The sequence below is a fragment of the Tripterygium wilfordii genome, chromosome 16, assembly GCF_013401445.1.
Source record: "Tripterygium wilfordii isolate XIE 37 chromosome 16, ASM1340144v1, whole genome shotgun sequence".
NCBI classification, from domain to species: Eukaryota; Viridiplantae; Streptophyta; class Magnoliopsida; order Celastrales; family Celastraceae; genus Tripterygium; species Tripterygium wilfordii.
This window is the reverse complement of record NC_052247.1, coordinates 37797-57989: the sequence shown is the minus strand read 5'-3', so window position 1 is coordinate 57989 and position 20193 is coordinate 37797. Positions and strand designations below refer to the sequence as shown.

General features: G+C 35.1%; 3 protein-coding genes and 1 long non-coding RNA gene across 5 annotated transcripts; 2 read left to right on the top strand and 2 right to left on the bottom strand.

The window, feature by feature from the left end:
• Nucleotides 1–228: 228 nt before the first annotated feature.
• LOC119980366 (inositol 1,3,4-trisphosphate 5/6-kinase 4) lies at nt 229–6454 on the bottom strand. The gene is made up of 12 exons (XM_038823038.1): nt 6179–6454; nt 6072–6107; nt 5798–5990; nt 5594–5688; nt 5119–5187; nt 4292–4494; nt 3617–3770; nt 2326–2439; nt 1757–1819; nt 1256–1401; nt 1015–1153; nt 229–663 (listed from the first exon to the last, which is right to left on the bottom strand). The coding sequence occupies exons 1-12, from the start codon at nt 6308–6310 to the stop codon at nt 505–507; spliced, it is 1503 nt and encodes a 500-aa protein (XP_038678966.1). The 5' UTR covers nt 6311–6454; the 3' UTR covers nt 229–504.
• Nucleotides 6455–9479: 3025 nt separating this feature from the next.
• On the bottom strand, nt 9480–10339 carry LOC119981419. The gene is made up of 2 exons (XR_005464114.1): nt 9939–10339; nt 9480–9827 (listed from the first exon to the last, which is right to left on the bottom strand). It is a non-coding gene; the product is annotated as an uncharacterized LOC119981419 (long non-coding RNA).
• A 908-nt stretch (nt 10340–11247) lies between these two features.
• On the top strand, nt 11248–11866 carry LOC119981138. The gene has a single exon (XM_038824172.1). It carries the CDS (start codon nt 11310–11312, stop codon nt 11652–11654), a length of 345 nt encoding a protein of 114 aa, XP_038680100.1. The 5' UTR covers nt 11248–11309; the 3' UTR covers nt 11655–11866.
• Nucleotides 11867–17552: 5686 nt separating this feature from the next.
• On the top strand, nt 17553–19168 carry LOC119980552 (ARGOS-like protein). 2 transcript variants are annotated; one of them, XM_038823294.1, is made up of 2 exons: nt 17553–17911; nt 18350–19168. In XM_038823294.1, exon 2 carries the CDS (start codon nt 18618–18620, stop codon nt 19059–19061), a length of 444 nt encoding a protein of 147 aa, XP_038679222.1. In that variant the 5' UTR covers nt 17553–17911; nt 18350–18617; the 3' UTR covers nt 19062–19168. The 2 variants fall into 2 exon arrangements, with proteins under 2 accessions (XP_038679222.1, XP_038679223.1); XM_038823295.1 differs by having other exon boundaries at nt 18245–19168.
• Nucleotides 19169–20193: the final 1025 nt, after the last annotated feature.

Sequence of the window (20193 nt, the reverse complement as noted above, 5' to 3'; positions counted from 1 at the left end):
TAAGTTCTTAATTTTGACATAGGTAATTATAAAGCTTTTTACACATAGTTTGCAATTATAATTGCACTACTGAGCATGTATCATTGAGTACTGTGGGGGCCCGCTTAAGCTACTGTGTGAGCTGTGTACCAAATGGATCCTCCTCCCCGCACATTATTTATTTCAAGATAATAATATATCCCGCACCGCACTGCACTGTGCCCTGAGTTGTTATGTCAAAGAAAGACGAACAGGGGAGAGTCTTTTGATTGATAAACATTTGCAAAATATTGACAACCAAATTGCATGTTTCTCTTTGGCTGAACAGGTTACTGCAAAGAAGAACGCAACACATCCCACCAAATACATAATTTGATTGTGGGTGGTGCTGTGTTTGGGAATTCGGACACACATATTCTATGCATATGCCATTTTAAAAAGCAATGCATGAACACATCCTCTTGACGAACACCAGCATTATTATCAACAAATGATCACTTAACAATCAAATGCCTACAACTCCCCTCAGCAGTTGGAAACCGCACACTGTTTTGACCTTTTCGATTCAAACTTCTTTTTAATAGCATCCCAGAAGGCCGGAATAGCAATATCATCAGGCACTTCCTTGAATGATGGAAGATAATTTACATCAACGATGACATGATCTCCAGTTCCTTCTTGAATCTGGCAAATTTTGCAGAAAAGGCTGAATCAATGGGAAGCCAAAAGAAATACGTGCATTTACATGTAAGCTAATAAATGTAAATATCTAAATAGTTAACTTTAATCAACACTCAGTGATCAAGGCTCCTGCACTGGCGGTGGGGTCAAAGAAGAGAACCTGTGCATAGTCTTACCTCCGCCATGCGAAGAGACCTCTGTTTCCAACATGTAAACCCTCAATTCCAATATGATAGCCACTAGGCAAAATCTCTCCCATCACTATAGCATAACTAATATTACTCATAAAATCAAATCAATACCCATCACAAATTCGTATAATAAAGTAGAGAACGAAAAACCGTAGTTACTTACAACAACATCGAAGCCAAAGATGGTAAGATCAAGCATCTTTGCTAGCCAGATTGCAGCATCAGTGACTAGCTTGAGATCAAGAGACTTGTCATTGGACCCATTTCCAGCATGCTCAGCACTAGTAGGTAAAGATTTTAAACTGCAGAATAGTCGTATAATGATTAAGATTCAATAAAAGATTATCAAATAGTTTAACAAAAAGAACAATACAGAGGCCAGCGGAAGGAACAGGGGAAGCTACCTGTCAAAGTGTAAAGGACCAGGTCCTTTTCTATGTGACAGTTTCATCAGCGTATTAGCATTTGGCGTCGACTTCTTCACTGCATAGAATACTTTCTCACCCAACACGTAAAACTTGAACAGAGTGGACGAATGGTCCACATATTCCTGCAGTGAAAGCATTTTCAACGTCAGAATACCAAGGCGTGACACATTAAGTACAAAATGAAACTAGGAGCACTTACATAAGAAATGAGTCCATAAATCTCATGAGCAAAAAAAAAACAAAATGCATAATCAAACAAATTTTGAAGAACTTAGCCTCTACATATTCTACCAACATAACAAGAATCAGCAGCGTCTTCATCAAAAAAAGAAAAGAAGAAGAACAAGAAGGAAAAGAAAAAGGTCAGCTACTTCATTGTCTACAAATGAAGTCTCAATCAGGAAAACATTAAGTTTACAGACACTAGAAGTAACAAAAACGTAACACAAATGCATCAAAAATGGGTAGCTTGATCACCTGAACAACGGCTGGACAAGGAACATTTAAATCCTTGAAATCCTCATTTCTAAAGATGACTGCCTGTGATGTAAAGACAAGATCATTTTATTAGAAGCCAAAAAAAAATGAACTAGAATAATCAGAGTTCTTCCCCTATCATAGAGCAAGTAAAGCATATGGTTAACGATCTTCCGTTTGGTATGGAAACTACGCATTCAAGCATTTGAAAAACATATAAAGCACAATGATGATAATATGTGTAAGGACAATGTACAGTTGCAATCAAGTAGAGGAAAGAGAAGGAAGTCTTTCACCAGGAATATTTTGAATACAGGATTGCATGCATGTGACAAGTCAATAAACTACATAACCAATCAGATAATTGGATCACCTGAGGAGCATTGAAGATGCACACAGGTACTATGTAAACTGTTGTACTGAATGCAGCAGAAATGTACAGAGCAAAACAGAATAGTCTTTATTGACAAATCAAGTGTTGGTCCATAGAATTAAACTACCACACTAGCTTATTGGCAATCATACAAAAGTTAATGCAAAATACCAGAGACAAGATAAGATCAGATTACCATACTGTGAGCATCAGCTACACCACAGGCAACTCGAGGTTTCACAATACTTGGAAGAGAAAGTTTAGATTCTGCTAGCCTTTGTACCAACCCAGGTGCATTGAAATCATCAATCTGCGCATTTGAGGTTCAGAGGTAATTAAATTTGAACTGCTTAATAGCTCATGCTTGAGCTAAAAGATTAAACATAAGGGCACGATTAAATTAGATGTAGCTCAGAGGTACAATGGGCCTGGGAGGGGAATTCAGAGTCCAGTCACAAGAACTCTAAGACGATTTTTCAGAGGTTTAAAATGCCAGACAAAAAAATGGAGTAAAAAATAGTAAAAAATAAATTTAAAATGCCAGCCAAACATATTGAATTAAATAGAAATACGACACTAAATCAAACGCTTACTATCACAATCAACTTCTGCAGTCAGCCGATATCAGTATGCAATGAATGATTCATCGCTATGACAATTTCTTGTAAAAGAAAAAATTTATCACCCCGTGATCTTTTGAAGTACCCTCACAACAACTTGATGCATTCTGATTGTGCACCTCAAAAGTTTATGTGAAAAGATTAAGGCATCAAAGGTTCAGATAAAATACTCCACTACCATACTATTCTATGGAAGTTCTACTCTGACGTATCAAATTATGAACTTATCTCATCGCACTCTTCCGAGTTACAAATATATCAAAGTAAAAACAGGTACACAACTCCAGTGCACAAGGCTCGTTCCAAGGATTATGGAGATATGTGGAGAGACTGTTTCCAAGAATTGAACATGTGACCTCTAGTTGCACCACAGCAACTCTACCACTAGGCAGTACAAATATGTCAAAGTATGTTTAAAATTTATAGCCTAAATTCTGAAGAGATGCAAGCCCTATCAGTACACAGAAAAAGTCTTTAAAAAAATTATATGCACTCCTACCATGCATTAGAGATCCATTAACTCGTGTTTTGGCACAAAGCCACAAACCTAAAACTTCTTTAAGCGCAATAGATATTTAAAATTGCAGAATCAAGAAACCAAAAAACAATATCAATCTGAGCAATGTCTGTATATCACAGATGCAGTTATATAGCTCACAATATGCATAAAAGCTTTCTTCTTAAACCTATGAGAAGTTCAAATCTGCACTCAGAAGAAAGTAAAAAAATAGATGATTATTAAAAAATAGTGAATGAAAAAGAAGCGTCAACAAGTATGACATTTTTCCAACTTAGTCATCTAAGCATTTTGCATTGATATGTGACAACATTAAAAGGTTTAAATGGATAGCAATCTAGAAAAAGGACCTTGAGAAAATGGGGGCCTCTAATTGCACAATGGCCTTCAGAGTTGAGATCTTCCAGCCCAAGTAAAAGTCGTTGGATTTTCAGCCGATCCAGCACAGGGTATATGTTGTTGAGTGGATCAATTGCAATGCACTCAGGGTGATGGTTCATATAACTGTATTAAGAACCAACACTTATTAGAATGCATCTCAATGACTTGCAGAATTCTGGATTTGATCACATACTTCAACCAAATAGATAGACTGGTGTACATACATTCAAAGTAACCCTTTGGACAATGAAAATTTTCCCAGAGGAATTCAGAGACATTAAATTTACTACCCTATATGTGACGGTCTGGTGCTCACCCAGAGCAATGGACAGTCAGAATACCACGACAATGAATCTAAACTATGTAAAAATGATGACAAACATATTCTGTCCAGGACGATATTATTGCAGGGAGATGCTTGTGGCTGCATCAGAAGCTCTAAGAGTAAATGTGAGAAGGCATTACATATTGAAAAGATATATACTAAAAATAAACTAAGGAGATTCTATCAATTGATGTTCGCTTAAGGTAAGATGTGCCAGCATTCAAGAAATCATACAATAGCACCAGTGTACATTAGAATTAAGTTGTCAAGCTATATGGTACAAAGACAGTTTCAGAGAGACATAGATTCTAAACTTTACCTTTGCAATTCCTGCATGCCCCTAGTGTAAATAATTCTGTTAGGTGACTCAGACGAGTTGCTCAAATCAATGGAGAGAATTTCATCAGTTGCTTTATGGAGAATAACATCAGCCTCTCGTAATTGAGATGACAGAGGGAGGTCAAATGTGATGGGCAGAAATATCAACCCATTTGGAGTATGTTGAATGGGAAATGCACCCCTCTACAGAAGCAGGCACAGAATATCAGATTGAAGTCTTCAATCAAAGGACATTAATGAAAGCGAAAGTGGTAACAAACAAATGCTCTCTTATAATAGAAGCGACCTGAATAGCTGATGAAATAAGGCAAGTAAATCAAAGCATATCATTTTACCATTATGATACGAGTTTTCTGTGTCCCTAAGTCAAATCATTACAATCAGAAGCTATATCATTGGACTTTAGTTTAAAGTGAAATAAGGTAAGTCATGTCTAAGTAGACTTTTTGGATACTAGAATTGGTTTGTAACCATTATATTTCCAAAAACCACCACAGAGTTGAATTTCATGCCTTACATGACTTCAGGCAGTTTTAGCCTTATGAGGGAGCAACTGTTGCATGTAACAAAGTGGAAAAGCTACCAAGGCATTGTTGGATTTTTTTTTGCTTTATCTTCCAATTTTTGTCCATAGATGGTTATAATTATCTTGAGCGGTCTCAACCTTTCCTATCTCTATTCAGTTCAAGTAAAATTAACTCCATGAGAGCAGAATTTCCTTAGATTTAGAACTTGCTCTTTTATTTCTTTTAATTTTTAATTTTTCCTATGGTACTACATCCTTCCACTTCTAAGCAAAGAGCACACCTTAGCAAAATCTTCTTCACGAGAAGTCTTCATAATGTAAGCCACTGTCACAACGTCACTGCCAATTGCCTGCTTGAGAAAAGAAACGTAGCATAAGAAACAGAATGCCAATTTTGAGACAATAACTCCAATGTTTGTCATACATGGAACTCAAACCAAATGACATGCTTAAACTTTAGAATTCAGACACTAAAAAGAAATCACCAAACCCTATTAATTTGATCTCCTGCCTTCAATGAGGACTTCTTTTGGGGGAAAACAAGCTTTATTTTTCTTATTGTGCATCATTGTGCGGAATACTATTGATACAGAATTACAGTCCTTCCATTTTTTTAACAGTTTTTTCATAGGATCAGAACCCAACATCATAGTTTGTTGATCATTTCATCGTCCGGAAAAAAATAATTGTTTACAATAAAAGATTCAAAATTCACAAATAACTGGTTGACAGAGGTAAGAATCATTTTCTGGAAACCTTTTTATTTAAATTGCTAATGGCCAAAGGCAACTCTTCCAGTTTGTTGATGTGAAATCTGTTTGAATTCGGACATGAAACAGCACCTTCAACATCTGAAACAGAAAAGAAAATAATAAATCAATTTCAGCAACTATTCTCACTAAAATGGGCTTTAATCTGGAAAGCTTTACCTATGGATCTTGTAAAAACTTCCTGACTCACCCAAAATAAGGAAAAGCCAACCGGAGGTGGCTAGTTGAGTAAAGTCATCTTTTTTATTGTTCGAAATAACACACAAAATAGTCCCTCCAATGTCATTCCATGCTGCATTAACCTCATCAATGGCAGAAGATGATGCCCCCACCAAAAAGTGATTAAACGAGTATTGCATTGCCATGCTTTTAAGAAAACCCACCTAATACCCACAAATATTATCTCATATCATATGACACTACGTATAAATAGAAAACAGAAGCCAACAAAAGAAAAGCCCGACCTCGTCATCTGGAAGGCCCTCCCCGCAAAAAATTCCCTGTAAAGAAAAAATAATAGTAAATAATTAGTTTACTAAAGTGAAGTGTGAGAGAGAAAGAGAGGTTATACCGAACGGATCCCGGAGTGGCGGAGCCGGCGGAGTAAGGACTGAGCTGACGGTTGCAAGGACGACCCCTCTTGGTAAGGCAATAACACTGACGCATCAAAGAGTATTCCTGCTACTGCTTCGACTAAACCCATCTCCCCTTTTCACGCTCTTCGTATTCTGAGCTTAAGAAGAAAGCATAAAATGGAATGGAAGACGAAAGGTGAGGGCGAGGGCGAGGGGAGACATCTGGTTCGCGGCAGACTAGTGTAAATTCCTATCTTTAGAAAATGACGTAATCGCCCTGCAATTTGTTCCTCGATTTTTTAAAAAGTAAAAACAGAATGTAATTCTAGATTTGGGTACCATCATTTTACTAATTATTAATTATAAAGCTTTTTGATGTAATTATATTACTTATGAAAATAATTTGATGTTAAGGAAATTTTCATTAATGCCATTAATTTGGTTCTTCGTCTTAATAATTTTGCATTATGGACGTTAATATTTTTCATAAAAGTTTTAAAATAATAAAATATTTGACTTTTCACTCAAATATTATTCAAAAATAAAGGAACACCGCAACATTGCCACTCACTTTTTTTTAGCAACTCATCTTAGTTTTAGAATTCATCTAACCTTAACCTAAGACAGTCAAAATACAAAACACTATCAAATGGATGTTTAACTTTCATAAAGCTGTTATATGTAATCATCCATAATCTATGTGACATAACATGTCATCATGCCACATAGATTACATTAAAAAAAATTAATAGATGGAACTAATAGGTTTCTTTCTCAAAATTCAATACTATCACGCTTCTATCTCCTATCTTTATTTTCTCTCTTATTTAAGTCTATCTTATTCTTCTCTCTCATATGCTTTCCTCTTGGGTTACGCCACTGTTGCAAGGTAGCTAGTGTTTCTTTGTCTTCACATCCTATGGCGCAAATCGAACATCTATTTCATCAATCATCTGTCAGGGATCTCATGTTTAGGTGTTGGGCTACATCTTTTGTGCTCCAGAATTTATCATCATTTTTTCATCATTGAGATCGATCGATTAGAGATGCAGGTAGAGTGATACGCCTTGGATCCGTTGATAAGATGTATCACGGTGGTGGAGGAGGTTCTAGAGATGATATGCCTATGGGTGGTGACTATGGTGGTGGTTCTATTGGCAATGATGGTGTCCAAGGCCCAAAGATTGAGGAGGTTGACTGAAGTTGAATCAAGAGGGAAATATGGAGATTTTGCTATGTTTCTTGTGTGTTCTGTTTTGTTTGTGTTCATTTTGTATTTTGTAAAGCCAGCTTTTGACTTTACATGTGGATAATTACGCTGTCAAGGTACCTTATTATGTTATAACAGTGCCTAATTGCACTGTCAAATAAGCTTATTGCATTGTCGAAAATAGTTAAAATGACTAATTACACTGCCACATACTTCCTAGTGACGTATTACGATGTCACATATGTACCAGTGGAGAATCACACTATCAATGTACCATATTACGTTGTAACCGTGCCTATTGCACTGTTAAATAAGCTTATTGCATTTTCGAAAATGGATAAAATGACTGATTACACTGCCACATACGTCCTAGTGACTTATTACACTGTCGCATATGTTTATATATCATCTGTAAATGAAGTTAATGATGCAAACCCTTATTACATTGGATTTTTTATTTGTTACACTAGATTAGTATATAATTTACCTTTCAAAAAATGGGTTAATTTGACAGTTGTTTTATATAAATAACTGAACATCAAGGTATTTGAAAATGGAGAAATAAATTAATAAAAACTAGAAATGTATTTGAAGTGGTGAACAAATTAATTAACACCAACGTCATTGTAATTATAGTTGATAGTAGTGTAATTGCCAAAAACTACAGTTAATAATCACAAAAGCCACCCATACAAGACAAGCCAACTACTCTACTACTTGTTAATCATCTGCACAGCTTTGTAAGGATTCACATCCCATGAGTAATCATTGTCATTCGGTAATTGGTGAATCAAACGAGCTCTATAATGGAGGGGGTTAGAATTCCGCTTTCTTTCTTTTATTACTACAGGGTCCTTTTCAGTTGCATCAATGGGTGGCTTCTTGACCCGATGTGCCCTAATTTTTGTCATTCTGCACTATGAATTAAACACAATGTTTTTATAAGTACTAATTACACAACAATGTTCAGGAAATTTCCAACTAAATCTACATCTTGAGCTCATAAACTGTAAATCTCTCAAAGAATTAGGTAATTACATGGTATTGAGGTCAGAAAATTTCCAACTAAATCCACATCCTTGAGCTCATAAACTCTAAATCTCTCAAATAAACAGGTAATTACATGGTATTGAGCTCATAAATTTTCCAACTAAATGTATATCATTGAGCTCACAAACTATAAATCTCTCAAATAAATAGGTAATTACATGACATTGAGCTCAGAAATCTCAAAACAACAATTAATTACATGTCATTAACCCAAAAAATATCAAAATAATTGAAAAATTCAACCCAACAATGAAATTGGTACTTCCAGCGACCTCAAACAAACGTAATATTAAGAACATCGTTAGAAAATCAGCTATCCAATGCTTTTTTTCTCATATCCATGATGTTTATTGAAACAAAAATCAGTTTGATCTATACTGCAGTGGGTTCATACCTTTCCTCCTCCTTCTTCCTTTCGAAGATCTATGTAAACCTCAGATCGATTTAGCAATCGAACTCCCGACGACGGCGACGACTTCCCTATAGAGAATTGTGTTTCCCTCTCATCTTCTCTGCTGGAAAATCGATTTGCGTGTATGTGTGTGAGAGTAGATGAAAAATTGAAAACATCTATGGGATTTTAGGGGTTTTAGGTCTCGGTTTGTGTGATGTGTGTCAGAGAGTAGTTTACACAATCTCACTTTTTTATCTAATTTTTCTTGAATTTTCATACTCAGCTTTCTTATGTGGCATGTCACCTATATATGTATGTTTATGGATGGTAGACTTATGTATGATAAGTGCTACCGCAAATAGACCCTTTGACGTCAAAAGTGGGTTGGGCCACCTGCAGTCTCGTGATGCTAACCCCCGCACCATACAACCAAATGATAACCATATCGGTTATGTATGATAAGTGCTACCGCAAATGGACCCTTTGACATCAAAAGTGGGTTGGGCCACCTGCAGTCTCGTGATGCTAACCCCCGCACCATACAACCAAATGGTAACCATGTCAGCGCGGTCGCTTCTACCTTAACTCGGTGCGTTTGGCACAGTCAAACGTAGTCCATTGACATGTTTCCCGTCTGAATCCATTAACCAATTCATGAAGTCACCATTGTCAATGAAAAAGAACAAAGAAATTACAGGTCTTAGAAGACATCAATTGTTCCAAGAGCAGCCAAAGAAGAAGGCTGGTGTCAAATAAAAACTGCAATGTACAATGCATGACATCAACCCATCAAAACAGTGGTTTCTAATTCGGTTAACATTATAAAAGCTGATCAGCAGAATTGAAGCAAATTTCATCGGCAAGATCTGCATAATTCTGATATATCTTCATGAGGCCATAAGCTAGTCCATGATCAATATCAATTTCACGACAGCAGGAGCTTCAGTGCTTCACCGTCGACTTATTGATCCATTCCGTAACTTCGGCAAACCTGGTGAGTTAGATATGTAAGCAAAGATGATGACATGAAACAAAATAAAGTTGTGTGCATATGGTGCACTTCATCTTCACAATCAAACAAAGTTAATAGGAGGAAACTTACACCAAGAAGTTAAAACGGTTCACTAGAGTTGATGTCTTTAGCTGACTTGAGTTGATGGAAGTTGTGCAGAAAACATTTGAATTGTCAGATATATGATAAAACATAAGGCTTTTGTCATTTGTTTTCTCTTGTGGGAATGATGCAGATCAGACTCTCAATCAGTTTGGAATAAAGTATTAAGCCAGGATACGAACCATTTGGTTAAGAGAAGATAATATCTATAAATCAAAAGAAGAGCAAAAAATAGACTCTTAATATTGATAATTGATGGTTATTCTAGGCACTAGGCAGGGATATGGGCAATTGGAGGTAAGATTCCTGTCCAAGGCATGCAAAACTGTGACTTGTCAACTGAACTTGATTATGCTTATCTGAGGTAGATGATATTTCTTATTAGAGGTAAGATTCCTGTCCAATGCATGCAAAACAGCGACTTGTCAACTGAACTTGATTATGCTTATCTGAGGTAGATGATATTTCTTATTAGAGTCTGATGTGTTGATGTCAAGAAACACACTAAACAATTTGGATTATTATATAAAATTCCATGTAGATGTGGGGTATTACGCTTGCCTCCTTTTCTTGACGAAATCCAAGCAGAATGTTTGGATATGCACATACACGCAGCCTATCAAGATATAGAAGAACATTGCATTTAAATATTGTGTATATATATATATATATATATAATTTTTCTCTGATGGCTTCTGTTTGTATTAAAGTTGTTGTTGCAGATTTGGATTCTGTCACTTGATAGAAATCTTCAAGAGGATTAGGTAAAACTAGGAAATTCAGGGCATATTATGAATTGTTTTATTGATTGCAGCCTCAAGCTTGACCAAGTCGCAACAACACAACAGGATGGTCATTCCAAATTAGAAAAACTAATGAAAGAATGTCGAAGAAGAAACGGTTTTTTGAGGTTAAGTTTTCATTTTAATTTATATAATCCATAATTAATCACTTTCCCCTCGAGTGCTGAGTATCACGCCATTTTTCACGATGTTTATTATCGTGAAAAATATATTATTAGTGAGAAAGTGTTCAGTCTTGTTTGTTTATGCAAATTCTTATCTGCATTAAAAAAAATTTATTTTGATTTGCTGGCATTTGATCCACCAATGCACAATTCAATGTAATATGCATAGCTACTCTGACCAACTTGTCTGAATTATTTATGCATAAAGTCAAGTGTCAAAATGACATCTTAGACTTTTCCAGTCCTCCAATGGAAGAAAAAGTCAAGGGAAGTATACATCACTGTCATACACCACCAAACCCATCAAGCCAATAGTCTCTCAAATGTTCATTTTTATTCTCAAGGGATATAGAAGGAGAAAAGAGGGCAAAAGCACAACTCCAAGTTCAAGAATGGAAGGTCTGATCCCAACATTTTTCAAGGCAGTCAGGAAGAACAAAACTCGAAAGCAGTACGAGTGTCTCTCAGCTGGAGCAGCTCATAGCTTCAACATAGCAGACTTCTACATCAATGGTGAAACTGGTGCATATACGTCTACAGGAACTTCAAATGATCGTAAGATCAGAACTGCTGGATTGAAGGCAGAGAGAATTAATGGTCATCACCGACGATCCAACTCCGTTGGAGATTTTTCAGTTGGGTTTTCACCAGGGATTGATGGCACAAAGAAGGCTGCTCAGAAACAAATTGTGAGAAGCAGAAGTCATAGAATTTTCTCTTGTGTAACTGGTAACTAGACGTTAAAATTAAATACGATTGCTTCTCTTAATTGTCTCTGTTTGCTTTCCATGTCTCCTCCCACTCCTTTTTCTTTTTCATTAGTTGCAGTATTGAAGCCTCCAATAATGTTCAGATTCCACAAAATGTGTGGTATGTTTCTTGATATGGCAGAGACTTTTGCAATTCTAGAATAACCCAGATTGTGAATATACTTAATTCAGGATGTTCAGAAACTGTTATTTTTTTCTTTTCAACTTTGATTTGAATTTGTAATACAAGTAGCCAATTGCATGCCCTGATGCCCCCAAACTTAAGCTAAGTTATTTGTGCCCAAAAAAATTTATATCTCATACTAAGATATAGCGTGTATGTCCAAACTGTGAAAACCCTCCCCAACCACCACGAACTTTCCTCCCAAGCGCAGCCTAAGTTAACTGATTGATGGATCTTTGATCCAGGCATCCAGCACATGGCCTATTGACGAAGGATGTTGTTACATCCGCAACATTTTGAACTATCCGATGGAGTACGTGACCAGAAGCACAAGAAACCTTCACTTGACGTTATGTGAACAAAGAAATGGCTATTGATTAATAATGGAACAGTTGTCCGAGAAAATCAACAATATGAAAGACAAAGTTGTAGTTACATGTAACTCTGATTTTCCCTAAGTTCTGTGGCCCAACATACCAGAAGCAAGCATTGGCAAACAGCATTTAGCCCAGAATTTACACTGACAGGTCACGGGGCCATAATATAAGGTCTGAACTCAGTACTTACTATTTATAAACTGGATTTAGTCCCCAACAGTAAATTGCAGGCCCATATAAAGGCCCAACAAGGGTGCACTAGAAAACAAGTGTACGCGCAGAGGAAAGAATAATCTTCTTTCCACTTACTGACAGATGGAATTTCTTTGATCAAACAAAGTTTTTCAAAAAAAAGTTATATATTTTTTATTTGTGATTAACTCTTATCCATTTTATTCATTTTCAGGATTCCTTACATAAAACTCAATCTTAAAAGTAATTATTTCATTGTATCTAAAATGATTGATCCCCGCCAATTCTATTTCATTCCTACAATTTTTTAGTTATTCTTACTTATGAATATGAACCTTCTTTAAACGTTATTTCTTGGCAACATCATATACCACTTAGAATTTGTTTTTCCACGTAACAACCCTAATTCGGTGATTAATTGGGAGAAATGGAATAGTACAGTTATTGGCAATAACGGGCTTTAAGCGAGATGAGTTTATATATGGCCCAAATCTGCTAATAATCTTGAACATGAACTTTATAGGGGGGTTGCGAAAAGCCCCATGCTGAAGCTTGAAGCCTGAAGGTGTTCCGTTCCTTGCGTCGGATAATCCGCGTGTTCCCATTTAGTAGATTTTTCGGCAACAAGTCAAATGACATCACAAGAACGACACGTGGTGTTATTAATGATTTAGACTATCTGTTTCTGTTCATAAGAAACCCGCCCTCTGTCCAACCTCCTTCGTCTTCATCCGTTTTCAGCTCTCACTGTCACAGTTTCACACTTTCACTGCCTTCGGAGCTCGTCTGTCTCTCTGTCTCATCACACACCAATCTCAGGTAAAGTGGAAGAATAAATCATTACCTCGTGATTCTAATCTTTGAAACTTGATTTCATCTGAAGCTCTTGTACTTTAAGAATTGATTGGTGCATAACTGGTATTTGCGTTTATTCATGAGATATGAATTCGTCGAGATTTTTTTCGATATCATTGTTTATATTTCTTGATGCAATTGCATCATGAAATAAATGGATATTTGTATAGATGAAATTAATTGTTTCCATGATTGACATGCAATTTCCATTACTCCCTCCGTCCCGTAAAGATAGTTCTATTTCTTTTTTCACACAGATTAAGAAAATCTAATTAATATAGTTACAACATTCAATTTTACTCATATATTTCCGAATACACCCCTAATTAATACTGTAATAACAAAACACATTAAATAGGAGTCTTTTAGGAAACTAATGAACTAATTACATTCTAAAAAATAAAACAAGAATATAATTTAGTACAGACGAATATAGAAAGTATGATTATCTTTAGGGGACGAAAGGAGTATAAAAGGAATTTAAGAGGCCATCATGATCAAAACTGAAATAAATGTAATAAAAAAAAGTATGACAAATGGATAAAAACCCAATTAAATTAATTGCTTCCATAATTGACATGCAATTTCCCCCATGATTGACATGCAATTTCCGTTATAAAAGGAATTTTAGTAGGCATCATGAAATAAATGTGATTAAAAAAAATATGACAAATGGACATAAACCCAATTAAATTAGATGATTGATATACAATTTCCGTTAATTTTAGAGGTTATTTCTTGATGATAACTGTAATAAATGTAGAAAATGTGATCAGAACTATTCCTTACTACACAAAAAAATACTAATTATATAGCTTCTGTTTGTTGTTAAAAAAATACCATAATTGTTCTCATGGTCAATTTTGCTCAAATCAATTGCTTTTCTTACCAGCTAACAATTATAATGTCAATCATTATGGGGCAAGCATTTCAATTCATGAAACGGTCCACCGTGTAATAACGGGAAAAAATTGCTACATTGATGAAGAAACACGTTATAAAGTTAACAAGTAAACATTGTAAAAAAAACCTTTTTCTTTAATGTGCACTCTATGTTGAGTATGTTGTTTATAAATGGTTTCTTAATGATATTATGATTTTAAAATTAAATATTCCTTTGATTAACAATAAATTTCTAACTTACACTATATAAATAAATAACATTACTCACATATAATTAATTCAATTGCATAAGTTAGAAATATGTATAAACATGTTTGCTTTAATTTTCATAATATTTATTTCTCTATATAAAAAACTAACAAACGTGATATTAAATTCTCTATATAAATAATAAACAAATGTTCCTTGCAAACTACTTTCTTAAGCCAAAAAGAAAAAATCAAGACAACAATCTAAACAACATGCCTCTCAATTACCTTGAAAATCTTAACTAATCTATTTATAACAGGCACATCCAAGTTAGGATTACTCCCATTTGGGATTCATTGAATGCAAAAAAGAACGATGAGTTAATCAGTATTGACATGGTTTTCCTTGATGCAAAGGTAATAGCCAATAAGTTTGTTCGACAAAATTGGAGGAGATAACGGATCATGTTAATGTAGCCATCAAGAAATACAAGTTCGAATTTCAAACACCCAATGAAATCATTAACAGACTATACAACAATAGTGTTTTGTCATGTATGTAATTTATGACTTTTTACCTCTATTAGCTTTTTTTTTTTGATAGGAAAGGAAAATTTTATAACACAACAGAATATAAATAAATAATTTATTAGCTTAGAACATAGCTAAAAATATAAATAAATAATTTGTCTACCTTTTGTAAATGTTGTGGGTTTGCTAACAGGTGTTGGTGTAGTTGAGAAAATACCTGTTAATGATAATTTAGTTGATAAGAAGGACATATAACTCGAGCTAGAAAGGTAACATCTATGCTCTTTTATTTCTATATTTTCTCTAACTAATTAAGTATACGATTTGAAAAAAAAATTATGAAAAAAATACATATATTCTTTTTTCACCCATTTTTTTAAATAAATTAATGCCAAATTTTCATTTTTAATTTTAAAATTAACCGCAGGTAGCGAGGGCATTGCACTTGTAATAAAAGAAATGAAGGGGGTGTGACCTGGAGTTTTTTGCCAATATAACATTCTGACAAAAAGTAAGTACCTATATAACTCTCATTTCAAAAATATTATCACAATAGTACTCAACGCCACACAAAATGACGCCAAAAATCTTCTCATTTTCGAATATATATATATATAACTAGGTGCGAAACCCACGCTTTGCGCGGTCTGTGATAAAGAACTTTACTATCTCATATTAATCAACTAACATATGCTGAGGAATTTGAGAAAGATCAATAAGTAAGACCAATAATGAATGGAAAGAAAGGTCTACCAAAGAAAATTAAATGAAATATAAAATAGCATACAATAGGAATCACAAAGAAAAAATCACACCCAAAAAATAAGTTCTATAAATCCTCATCTAAATGAACAATAATTTGTTCAATCTTCACCATTACTCTGGCAGACACAATAATTCTATAAACCCTCGTCTACATGAGCCTCCTAGTAATATCATCTTCAATCATCACTGACCTGACAGTCCAAAAGAACAATATCAAGCATTATCAACTCGCCCGACTTCAGCTTTATCGACTCAGCCCCTCAACTTGTTTTGCAACCCCCTTTGCCGATGACATCTCTTCTGCTACCGTTGAATCCAGTTGCTTCATCTCTGATCGGCAACATGCACCCATCAATCCTCTACTTGAATACAGAACAAAAGGCAAAAGAGGGACCTCAATCGCATAGATCCCAAGCGTCGTGTCACAAAGCTAATTCGAAACGACGATAATGAGAAACCATATATAACTTTTCTGAGTCCCTTAATACTAATTACTAACGATAACTTTTGAATAAACTCACAATAATAGTCTGTACAAAATTAATTCTCATATATTTTAAAGCAAATTCCACTAACACCTCCTAGTGGGAATGCAAGCCGTTAAGTGTGAACAACAGTTAAGATAAATTTAATATGATTTAATTTTATTTAAAGCAATAAATAAATAAACGTGCAAGCCGTTAAGTGTGAACGGCAGTTAAGATAAATTTAATATGATTTAATTTGATTTAAAACAATAAATAAATAAACATTATTTGTGTATGTATTTAAAACTTGATTTTTATTTAGACTAATATTTACCATAAAACTTGATTTTTATCATTTATTTATTCAGTAATCATATTATGTATATGATTTAGTACTCCTCGGTGCTTTAATTACTATGATGATATATGATTAAACAAAGAAGATACATGTATTTGTCCATATATTATTTGCATATTCCTCAATTAATCTTAACTATTACTCTCATAAGTTCATGTATCATGAATACCATGTTAATTAATTAATACAAGTTGCATGGGCATGGGAGATCGAGACATATACATTGAACTGCAGTTATATATGGAAGGTCCACATGCATGACATGCCCATTTGGTACAATCTCACCTAAGAAGCTATAAAATTTCTCAAATAGTAGGCTCTAAATTTAATTATGAAGCCCACTAGCTTCTAGGATTATCTTGATTATTATTTTTATTTTATTTTTCAATTTTTTGGAAAATTCTTGGACACAGCATGTTTTCTAACTTTTTTTTTAAAAAATAAAGTAAATAAATAAACAGAATGTACATCTACATGTGGTTGCTTTGTGATGAGATAAAGAACTGATTTCGCAACAAGTCATTGCCGCATATATTAGCATTTAAAAGGAACAAGGAAGGCATACATGAAAATGCAAATTAACAATTAAACAAGTTGGCAACAACTTTCCCTCCTAACTTGCTTTAACGAAATTTAACCAAATTTAATATGAATTTTTTTTCCTTTTTGTTGGAAAAAAGAAAAGAAATAAGAGAGATGAGGACTTGACTGTTATAACAAAACTCAAAAGAGTAATTTTTCTAATCAAATGAAATGAGAGCCTTTCACTAGCATTCTATTTGTCTGGCCTTACTCAGGATTAAAAACTACTTAGTTTCACTGATACTTCAATATTTATAGATTAATTTTTCTTCTTTGATTATCTACTACTTTATGAATTGAAACACAAGATATAGAAGCTCTATGTTGTAAAATAATGAAATGTAGTAATGTTGGCAACATAATAAGGCAAAAATGATTTCAATTAGGAATGAATGGACCACATTCCACGAGAGAGAGAGATGTGACTATAATGTAATAAAATTAGGTGCTAAGTTGTTTAGAGGATTGTCTAGAAATGGAAAAAAGAAAGAGAGAGTAGTCCAGGGGTGGTGAACCTTGGGAGACAGTCCCACTCCTCTCCATATCCTTCACTTTTCCAAAAACAGCAACTTGCTTGTCAGCAATCAATGCCCCACTTGAATACGAAATTCACTGAATCCAACCGTTGGCTCTCCTCTGATATAACATTATTATCAAAACAAGCAAGTAATCTTCTTTTTATGAATCATTAATAGCAGGGCTTGGGGGTTAGAGTTGTGTGTTTGTTTTCAGATAATGGGGGTGGTGTGTTCTGTCTTTGCTGTTGCTGCCTGATTTGGAAGCCCTTAACATTTTTGCAATCTTCATCTCCGCCAGCAGCGAAAGCCAGTCGAGGCATCGTAGGTATTTACTCATTCACCTAACGCTCTTCCTCTTTGTGTGTTTCAGTCCCTGATCGTTCTTTGGTGGCCATTCAGTTTTATGCTTTTGTTCATGGTTTCACAAAAAGGAGACAACTTTGTTTCTGGCCATTGCTCGTATTGGATCTATAGGGTGGAAAATCCTTAAATCTTCTTTGCCCTAATGGAATTCTGTGTTCAGATCATATGTTTGAATCTGTATAGATTTGTCTATTACTCTTGGTAGATTATGCTTGCTCATGGGTTTTATCGATTCCTGATTTGTTGAATTTTTTGTGGAATTCTGTATGATTGAGTGGACATTTCTATTCTGCAGTTGGTTTTTTTGAGGAAAGTTTCACCGTAAAGATACTGGAGACAACTGCCAGTGCCAGTTATCCAGATAATTAGTTACAGTGTTTGAATCTGCTTTACATTGTAGGAATGGAGATCCAAGAAGCTGCTCTGATAGTTGAGTTTGTGAGGTTTTAACATCTCTAGTGTTAGTGGTGCCTGAAGCCATAACAGAATAGCATCATTTTATATTTTGAATTTGCGTTCAATCTGTACCAGTAAATTACTTTCTGGGTTGGAGAAGAAAAGTCTGATCTTTCAGATGGAATTGCAAGAAATTAATCAATTCCCACTGGAAGAAATTTCTGGAATTGGCATTGGGTTTTTGTAATCTTGACAAATTGGGAACATCTTAAATGCGTATTGAAGTTCCTGAATCGGATCTAAGACTGCCAAGAGGAATCATAAATCTTGAAGAACATTGTTCAAGCGGCATTATGGATGTGAGATCGAGGAAGGTTTCCATGACAGCAACTACTAAGAAAACCGGTACTACTAATCATCACAATCACCATCATGATTATCCTCATGTGATAGGAGGGAAGAAGATGGAATTGCATCGAACCCTATTGTCGCATAGGAGCGGCAAGAGATTGATTCCAGCAAGTTATATCAGTTTGGAGTCGTTGCTTTTGCTAATATGTTTAACAGCTTCATTGTTGATCCTCCCATTGATTCTTCCACCTTTGCCGCCTCCACCTTTCATGCTACTTCTGGTTCCTGTGGGGATATTTGTGGTGCTCATGATCCTGGCTTTCATGCCTTCTAATGTTAGGGACATTACTTATGCATATGTGTAATTGGTGTACTTATGTCTACTTACGCACCTTCTTCATACCAGTTTTTTGTAATTTATTGTTGTCGTCTAGTGTTGAAAGAGGAAGAAATAGTTCTTTTATTTCTTTTATCATCTTTTCTTCTAGGCATCGGAGAACTCGGGGTTAAAATATTAAATGTACACGGATTGACTTGGCATGTGAAAATTTTTTTGATCGACTCTATTAAATGAAAATACTAGTTAACTGAGATTTTTAGGTTTGTGCTAATAACATATTTAGATAAGGTAACTGAATTGTTGAAGTCCAAAAATCTTTCAATTAATTTCATCCAGCTTGAAAACAAGTTCAATCTTGTGGACCTTGGACAATTTGATCGATAATTATTTTCATAGGGCTGTTGCGGTCAAAATGGCGTCTCAATGTTGTCATTAGTTTAGCAGGAATCCTTTCAAAGATAGGATTTTCCTGCAACCAGCCATCAATATCAAGAATTCAAAACAAAAATGGAAGAACAGCCAAGAGAACCATAAATGAATCCAAAAAGATGTATATAGAGATCATACTTGCCCATATAGATGTTGGAAATTCATGTCTTTGACCATGAATTGAAATGATATCCAATCATTGGATATGTTGGAACTAAACATGAATTTATTGAGTTTCATGTGGAGAATAATCATGTGTGTTCACTTGTTCAAAGCCATGAATATAGTGAATGAAATGTTATTTCAAAGTAAGCCATTTGAGCATGACTAAGTTTGAGGAAGAATAAAGGTCCCACATTGGAGGATTTAGTGAACCAACTCTTGTTTATAGGAGTGAGGGTTGAACTAATGGCTTGGGCCCAAGGGCACCCAAGCTTTTGTGGGAGGGAAAGAATGCACCTTATGCAAAAATGACCACACGCGCGCGCGCCGCCGTCCGGCCGGCCGGTCCGGTTCGCGCGTGTGTGTGTGTGATGGGCCAGATTAGTCCGGGTCTTTCCTTTTGGACTACAGACCAATGGGGCTCTCAGGCTACTCCAGATCTTCCTTGATTGGCCCACAGGTCAGCAGACTTCCAGCCCAATCCATACAGATTAAATTGTTTTGATTATTCTCGCATTTTGTTCTTAGAGAGAGTTAAGAGTTGCCCGGTTTGAAGCTTCCATTCC